Source organism: Meleagris gallopavo, chromosome 23 (assembly GCF_000146605.3).
Source record: "Meleagris gallopavo isolate NT-WF06-2002-E0010 breed Aviagen turkey brand Nicholas breeding stock chromosome 23, Turkey_5.1, whole genome shotgun sequence".
In the NCBI taxonomy this organism is placed as follows: Eukaryota; Metazoa; Chordata; class Aves; order Galliformes; family Phasianidae; genus Meleagris; species Meleagris gallopavo.
Window position 1 is genome coordinate 223076 of NC_015033.2, and position 8694 is coordinate 231769.

The 8694-nt window shown below is 41.8% G+C and overlaps 1 protein-coding gene across 1 annotated transcript; it reads left to right on the forward strand.

Moving 5' to 3' along the window:
• The first annotated feature begins 29 nt into the window (after positions 1 to 29).
• On the forward strand, positions 30 to 7594 carry ERRFI1 (ERBB receptor feedback inhibitor 1). The gene is made up of 4 exons (XM_010722687.3): positions 30 to 1883; positions 4144 to 4339; positions 4458 to 4534; positions 5044 to 7594. The coding sequence occupies exons 2-4, from the start codon at positions 4218 to 4220 to the stop codon at positions 6237 to 6239; spliced, it is 1395 nt and encodes a 464-aa protein (XP_010720989.1). The 5' UTR covers positions 30 to 1883; positions 4144 to 4217; the 3' UTR covers positions 6240 to 7594.
• Positions 7595 to 8694: the final 1100 nt, after the last annotated feature.

Here is an 8694-nt window from a genome sequence, read left to right on the forward strand (position 1 = left end):
CGCCGCTCCCCTTTACAGCCATCCGCTGCGTGCGCTCCGCGCGGCTCGGGCTGCTCCGCTCTTCCACGTCGCTTTGTGCCCTGGTTTATTTTCTCCCCGCGGTACTTAACTCGCACGGGAGGTTCATTCGGTCACTGCACGAAGGCCCGCTTTTTGAGGGGCTTCTTGGCGAAGCCCCGTGCCCGTCGCTCAGCAGTGCAGGTGTTATTTCAGAGGAGAGCAGCTCCCCTTCTCAGCACGATAAAACGTATCGCAGTGCTGCTGATGCTGCGCTCATGATCGGGAATTGTTTCCCGAATGTAAGCCGGCCCTTTTCACGTTAGCATTTTCAGGAGGGTGAAGAACCGTACCTTAAACGCGCATCTCAAACTTGACGAGCAGAGGCAAGGCTATTGTCCTGCTGTTTACTTATTAGCTTTCTGCTGGTGCCTTGCAAGATACTCCCGGTTTGCTGTATAGGACCATGAAATGGCAGCCAGGGCTTTACCTGAACCCAACTCCCTGATGAACTCTTCAATGTAACCCTGCAGAGATGACTGTTAGAATCCCGATCCATTCTCTGGTCGGGCGATTTGCCTCTGTGTCCATCACCTTCTGCGTCAGAGTTGTGGAATATGTTGTGTTTGTGGCTTGGTGTGATCTGAGTGGTGGTTTTCTGCCTGCACTAAGTGGGCATCATCTGAGATGTTCTACAGCAGAATGGCTCATTTCTGGTTGGCAACAGATTTAAAGCAACCTTCTCTTGAGACTGCTGTTGCTCAGTGGCAGTTATCTGGTTGCAGAAAAGACAGGAGCATTTAAGAGATGATGTGACCATGATAGAAGAAACATTATTGAGGGAATTTCGGGGGGTTTTTGGTTTTGGTCTGTTCAAGTATTGCAGTAAATGTAATAATGTAATTTAGGTTAAGTCCAAAACACTTGAATATCAGAAGGAGTGGTTCTATCTCAGGTATTTGTGCTAAATAGAAAGTCAGAGGATGGGGGAAAGGAAATTACATCACATCGTCAAATAAGGAACAGCTAGCTAGAGTGGATGACTTGTAGTGCAAAAATGTGCCCCTCCTCCTGTGAATTGCTTTTGAGATTCATTACAGATACGTGGTGGCAAGGTGAGCAAAAATAAGTTGTCAATTTAAGGTAGCCACATATTTTTTCCCCTCCCAGAAGCGTTAAGGAGATCTCACTCCCACGCTTTCTTGTGTCTTACAAGCCATGCACGAGCTCTTAGCCTGTGTTGCATTTATAAAGTTTGTCCAAGATTGATGTAGGAATTTGGGAAAATCTTCACAGCAGACATATCCACTATGTGAAGTGTTTGTAGATGTTGTACAAACCAGAATCCAGTTTCCCTTATTATGAAACTAGTTTGCCTCAAATAGGTTGTAGCAATGGGACTGGGGTGTGAACGGGGAACAGAGTAACAAGGTTTTGTTATCAGTGATTGTCCTGAGCTAAGGTATGTAAAAATGCTTCTTCCTTCCTAAGTAGAAGAATGCTCACAGTGTGGCTGCAGTAATTAGCGATCCACACAGCGTGAAAACTATATATTGGGTGGTGATGGTTGTTTCCCAGTGCACTCCAACGCTGGAATTGCCACGGTTTATATCGACACTGTAGTATTAGTAGCTGTAGTTTTATTCTGGACTAACCACGTTCCTTTTGAATAGCACTGAAACTGCACCAGCTTCAGAAGCGCTCAGAGCGCTGCGATCGAAGTGCCAGAATCCATGTGGAAGTAGGACAGATGAGCAGAGCAACCGGAAACCCGTTCTGAGTAACACACGTTGTGCAAATGAGGAGCACGCAGGCACGAGGGATCCAGAAAGCTGCGTAACTGCGTGGCGTCCACTTTCTTTAGCTAACGCCTGGTATTATTTATGGTAAATATAGATCCTTAAATCTTTGAGGACGTGGTATCAGGCCAATGTTAGAATGGAAACTCCCCCATTAGATACCCTCCTGGCCTTTCAGATAGTTTGTTCAAATAAATGACACGTGTTTTAAAATTGTACCTCAACTCTCTGAGCTCAGGACTGAGGAAAGCAGCGCGCAGTTACGTGGCTCCCTTACCTCTGCGACCCTCCTGGCTGGAGGCACGGAGGAAGTTTCATAACTCCGTCCATTCGCAGCTCCTCATTGAAGTGCTGTGACGAGTCACCTTCTGTGCATTCAGAGAGGGTTGTTAGGTGCAGGCGGTAAAATGTCTATTTTACTTTCAAAAAATAACAGCATCTATCGAAAAAAGAAGAAAATTACCCTTTCCTAGAGTATGTAAATATTTAAATTCATCTCTGAAATTGCACTTGACGTTCCAGAGGGATTTCAGAGAGGCAATTGTGCAACCATCAGTCTTGAGAGCTGAGATTTAGACAGCGTTCACAAAGCTGACACAGTAATTATTAGCAGTAGTTTTGGCGTGGGATCTGATGGAGGTTGGGCCTCTTAACAGGCCCTGCAAGGGCTGTGTGTTATCATAGCAAACACATTACATGTGCTCTCAAATGACAGCAGTGCTGCCCCCCTTCCTGTCTCTTTTTTTTTTTTTAATATTCTAATCAATGTCTCATGCTCCTGTCAGATCCTGTGTGCTCACTGAGGTAGAACACTATCATCTGCTGACTATTCAGTGTTCTTTATCAGTGATTTCCATGTGTGACTTATACTGGACTTTAAAAATACTGGAATAGAAGGGCAAAATCCTTCATAGGCATTCACCTACATTACTACCAATCTGGGATCTGCAAGATCTGAAAAAATCCGAGTAGTGTAAGCTGCTGGGATTGGTGTTTTGTTTGTGAGTCCTGTTAATGATAGACAAATGGAGTTTTAGAATTGGTACAGTTTGTACTGTGCTTCAAAAGTCTTCAACATGGACAGATTTTTCTAGTCTCCCCTTTCTCTGAAAATGGTTTTGCTTGCACTTGCAGAACAATAAGGAAGAAGCTACTGGGGACTTCTGAACTAATTTTGCTAAGCATAGCTACATCATTACTTTCTGAAACAGCGTGTTTATTTTTACTTAGAAAAAGTGCAAATCCCATTACTGGGAAGAGTCTGACTTCACTGCATTACACAAAAGTTACCTGGCTTAAGTCAGGTTTTAAGGAAGTTGCTTGGAAGGGAAAAACAGGCTCTTGACTAAAATCAGTGCAACCAAGACCTTAACGCTGTGCTGCCATAGAGTGCTGGCCGGGGCCTTGTTCACTTCCATTAAAGCCAACCTCCTTCTGTCTAGGATCCTGAAGTTGCTGATTAAAACTCTCCAGTGTCAGCTAGGAAATAAAAACCACTTCTGTTGACAGAAGCACGATCACTGGCAGTCATGATTAAGAAAACCTTCATGCTCTTAAAGAGAATGTCATTAAGTATTCCAAATTATAAGCATATCTGTAGTTTCTCACTGCATATATTATTTGCTTGGAAGATCAATACTGGGCTCAGCTCAGCAAAAAGGATGACCAACTTCTTTGTCAAACAGTTGTTTCTGAAAGGCAAATGTTGGCATAAGATTACAAATTAATCCTGCTTAAAGGTTGGCCACCCGTCACAGGTAGGTGTAATGAATCTTTCCCCTTAAAGGAAAAAGATGACACGTCTGCATAGAAGAGCTGGTGCATTTTGGAACAGATGTACCATCAGTATAAGCTTCTACCTATTTCTGCACTATTTTCTTGCACTGCCATACTGGGAAGGGGTTTTCATGGTGTGTGTAGTACATTGATGTATTTGGCCCTCACTTGTTTGACTTCTGAAATAAACTGCCCTGTTGTATTTCAATTTAAATGGAGGTGATTTCAAGACACTATGTTTCTGGTTGTAAATAAATAGCTAGAGAATTGTGTCTGTTGTAAAGCACTGTGATGCTTAAGTTTGTTTATAACCATCACTGCTTTCTATAAAAGAAGTTTTGGAATTCTGACTGAAATAGTAAATTGAGTTTGCTGATGAGTGGTTTGCATATATCAATAGGCTGGTAGCTGAAAATCTTGACAGTAACACATTTTGTAAAGTTTTCCTACTGGCAGGCACAGAGACAGCCTTTTTACGGAGAGATTTAGTTCCTTGAGGCCCTCAAAGTTCAGATCAGAGTCAACTCATACTTGCATTTCTGATATTTATATCCCTTTCTTTATTTGGCAGGGAATGCAAACTGCAAGAAGCCTGTCACCCCCTGTGAGTTTCTAGAATTGGGAGACATCACAGAGCAGTACACAATGTCAACTGCAGGAGTTGCTGCTCAGGAAATGAGAGTCCCACTGAAAACTGGATTTCTTCATGCTAGTCAAGGCATGGGGGGTCTGAAAACCTGCTGGAGTAGCCACAGTGGATTTGAGAAGTGAGTGTAATACTTGATCTATTGAACTGTCACGTATATGAAAAGAAGTATTAAGAATACTTCTACTGGTACCAGCCTATGGCTTATTTACATTGAAGACTTTTGATTCCTTTTTCAGTACTTTCTTTAACGTGGATCCCATAGCAGTGGCATATAACTTGAATCCATCAGCAGAGCAACGCTTGCCATCCATCGGTAAGTATAAAGACTGACGAGATCTTTAGGTCGTGCCATGGATGTGTCTTGGGTAAGATGCGGAGTGCTTTCTTAATTGGGACGTAAGGCTGCCCTCTGGTGGCAGAATGCAGTACTACTAAAAAACATTTGAACACCACACTTTCCCTTACATTTACAAGCCTCTGAGGTTCCATTACAATCCTGATTTAATAGCTAAAAAAATTAGTAAAATCCCATTTGCTCTGTCTTCAGGATCATTTCAGCTGCAGCTCGATTTTAATGTTTGTGCACGAGGTCTCTTAACTACCTCATTTAACTGGAGCAGTGGCCTCAGACGTGGTAATCAGCTGGTCTCCTAACTAAGCACATAACTACCAGACTAAAAGAGACCTGTACTAACTAATGCTTGTTTCTGGCATTGTTAAGCAGGAATTACTTACTTGTTGCATTAGAAGGATTTAAACAGCTAAATATGCAGTGGCAAAATGTCACTTAGAAAAGTTTCTAAGACTTGCTCACCTTTTTAGGGCACTCCTCCAACTGCGTTTCCACAAATGACCACGGCTTTGCTGAAAGTTGCATCCATGTCCCATCTCAGAAATCTAGTCCAGCTCCTGTAAGTCCCAAAAATGAGCAGCCTATTTCAAGATATGAAGACCAGCTCATTCCTGGCTTTAGTAAACTGTCATTAACCACAGGCTGTGTTTCTGAAGAAACACCTCCTCACATGCCAATAAAGAATGGGCCAATTCAGTTTCTGTCTGCATCCTCCCATGATCGTAGCTCCAGGCCGCTGCCCCCTCTGCCTGTCCATGAGGATGTTACTCCAGATGAGGTTGACAGAGAAGTGGAATTCCTGACTAGCTCAGATACAGACTTCTTGTTAGAAGATTATGGACTTCCTCCTTTTAAATCCAGTGGTTCGAGTCGGCGGAGCTTTAGAGGTTGTGGACAAATCAATTATGCATATTTTGATGCTGCAACAGGACCAAAACCAGAAGATGCCAACCCTACACAAAGCCTAAATGGATGCATATCCGGTATTTACCCTCCTCCGCAGCAACTGCATCGACGTTTGCGAAGGTCCCATTCAGGACCAGCTGGCTCTCTTAATAAGCCAGTAGCAAGACTATCCGGACACTTAAACAGGTCTTCTCCAAACTCTGATGAAGATAAACCAGAGATCCCCCCAAGGGTTCCCATCCCTCCAAGGGCTCTCAAACCAGATTACAGAAGGTGGTCAGCAGAAGTTGCTTCTAGCGCATACAGTGATGAAGACAGGCCTCCCAAAGTACCCCCTAGAGAACCTTTGTCTCGTAGTAATTCCCGTACTCCAAGTCCCAAAAGCCTGCCATCGTACCTCAATGGGGTTATGCCCCCCACCCAAAGTTTTGCACCTGATCCTAAATATGTCAGCAACAAAGCTCTACAAAGACAAAACAGTGAAGGATCTTCCAACAGGGTCCCTTGCATTCTTCCAATTATTGAAAATGGTAAGAAGGCCAGTTCAACACACTACTATCTGCTGCCCGAAAGGCCTCCCTATCTGGACAAGTATGAGAAATTCTTCAGAGAGGCAGAAGAAAGTAGTTCTAATACAGAGGTTCAGTCCTGGTCTGGTGACTGCATGGCCACCTCAGTCCCAAGACTGGACTCAAAACCTAGAATGGACATAGCTGGTCATCTGAAACGAAAGCATCTGTCTTATGTGGTTTCTCCATAGTCTCTGGGAGCACAGCTCATCTGGGTTGTTGAGGATGGATGGAGCCAAATTTTACCATGTTAAAAAAATCTTAAGGTTCTCAAATAAAGTAGGACAGTTTGTCCTTTGAGAACTAGGTAGTGGATGGTAAAGTACTCTTAGGCTGCATCTCTCTGGTATGTTTCTTAAGACTGTTTTTTGTCTTGGTACATATACCTGAAAACTGACAAAGATTGCACAGAAACATACAGAGATGGTAGTTGCAGTTGGCCAGTTATATGCTACCTTAGATAAGTGTATCACGTTATCAAAATAAGTCTAAAAAAAAAATCTAACTTTGCTTATGAGTTCCTTACAAACCTGACAACAGAGCAGATAATGCAGTACAGTTTTCGTATCAGGCATTTCTAAAATTTCTTTTGCACAGTAACTGCCAAGAAGAGATTCTATTCTCTTTCACTATGATATGCCAGCCTGGTAAGAGGGTGACTGCAATATCACATAGATAACTGATAACTTTGAGGCCTGTTGAGCATACTGAAAATATTTTTAGAATATTGAATCCATTTTACAACTTAATTGGCAAGCAGTAGACTTACTTTCAAAGTGAAGCAGCATGGAACTGAGATAGGCTTCGTGGATTCTTTTAGTTCTGGACACTGGGCTCAATTTTGCAGTTCTTCCTCTGAGAGACAGATATGGACAGATACTGCTAAGCTGCTGCTGCTCTTTTCCTGGATCCTAGAAAGGTATAAGTGTCATAAAAGTGGCAGAGGATATGAGCAAGTATATGATTGCTATAAGTAGGCCACAACAATTACATGCTCATCTTGCATCTGAAATTGGGTGTATTAAACATAACACAAGCTGGTCTTGTGTTCTGGTTTCTATTCAGTATTTTAGGAGAGGAGGAGAGTATGGGGAAAAAATATGATTCCACTTATGAACAGTGTCACTCCTATCTGTCTCTGCTTCTGACACTGTTTCTTGCTGTTTAATTTTTCCTCGTTCTGCTTCTATGTTCCAGTAAAGTTCATTGAGTTGCCATGTTTGTGCATTAGCAGTTTCTCATGATTACATTTATCCTCTCGCAGATAAGCACAGAAGAAAGGGTGCTCTTTAATGGAGGTACGAAAGATGAACGCGTTCCTCCTAACAGAAACAGATGAGCTGTTTACACTTTGAACTGCTGAATGAGATGTTTGAGCTATTTTAAAGCTTACTTTTTGTTTTAGTACAAACTAAATGAAGGTGAAATACATGCTATAGAAATGCACTGATATTTCTGCATCATGTACAGTATTGAATAAAGAAGAATTCACTTTGTATTTTGAATATTGTCATGTCTTGAGTTTAATAAAGTTATAATATACTTATTTATGATACATTTTGGTTTTTTGCTTCATTGAATACTCTATGCAGTTTTGCATTTCAGCTTCGCATTTACTGGGAAAATCAAAATGGAAAATGCTTAACATGTAACAAATGCTGAGTTCAGCTTCCACTTAGCACTACTGTCAAAGCATTCAATAATTCACATTGCACAAATTAATTCTGATTCCTGCTCACTAACTAATAGCTTAGTGTGCATAATCTTTGCCTGGCAATAAAGCATTATATAGCCTATCACAATTAAAAACCTTTGCTATTTCCAAAGTCATCCATAGCACACTAGGTACTGTCTTACAGAAAAGAGGGAAGTTGATTTCCTGACTTAAATTTCTCACCTGTTAAAAAAGAACTAAGTTGTACATTTAAGGGTGACTAAATAGGAGTTAATCATTTTAAGGATGAAAAGAACTTCATTAATCATATTTTTTTCATTTATTGCTTAAAAGGAAAAAGCAGTTGCTAATAATCATCACAAAATACATGTTTAACCGTAGTAACCTTACCCACAACTCAGATACTGAAGCATCATGTATTTCTGGTCTCTCAGATGTGTATGGGGGTAAATACTTGTCTTGAACTGGCAGTCCAGAGTCTGAACTTTCTGTGAATGAGGTTATTTCAGAAAACAAGCAGGTTATTACCATCCTTGGAATTATACTTGATGAAAAGTAGGCTAGGAAACGGTTCCTCACAGAGGTTGGTGAGCATGAAATGGGCTCCCCAGGTCATAGCACCACATTCAAATACAGGGTTTGAATTTTGGGTGGTTGTGTGCAGAGCCAAGAGCTGGATACGATGAGCTGTGAGCTTATTGCTCCTTACCTTGAGACACTCGAAAGGCCTCGACCACAGTTCTGCCCTGCATAGCATTTACTCTCAAGTTAACAGCTAAGCCACCCCTGCATGGGAAAAAGCATCCCCATCCAGATACCACACAGTAAAAAGGAGAAAAAAAAAGACTGTAAGACTGTAAAAAGTGTACTCCTTTCCTGCAAGTGTGGTATTGCCTACTAAGCTGTGAGTATTAAAAAGAAATTCCTCTGTAGCAGTGCCATCTTTCCAGATGAGTATCAGCAGAGTGTCT

Coding starts and splice junctions, on each gene's coding strand:
- ERRFI1 (XM_010722687.3), top strand. CDS start 4,218: ATGTCAACTGCAGGAGTTGCTGCTCAGGAAATGAGAGTCCCACTGAAA. Junction 4,340..4,457: donor AGCCACAGTGGATTTGAGAA/GTGAGTGTAATA, acceptor TTCCTTTTTCAG/TACTTTCTTTAACGTGGATC. Junction 4,535..5,043: donor GCAACGCTTGCCATCCATCG/GTAAGTATAAAG, acceptor TCACCTTTTTAG/GGCACTCCTCCAACTGCGTT.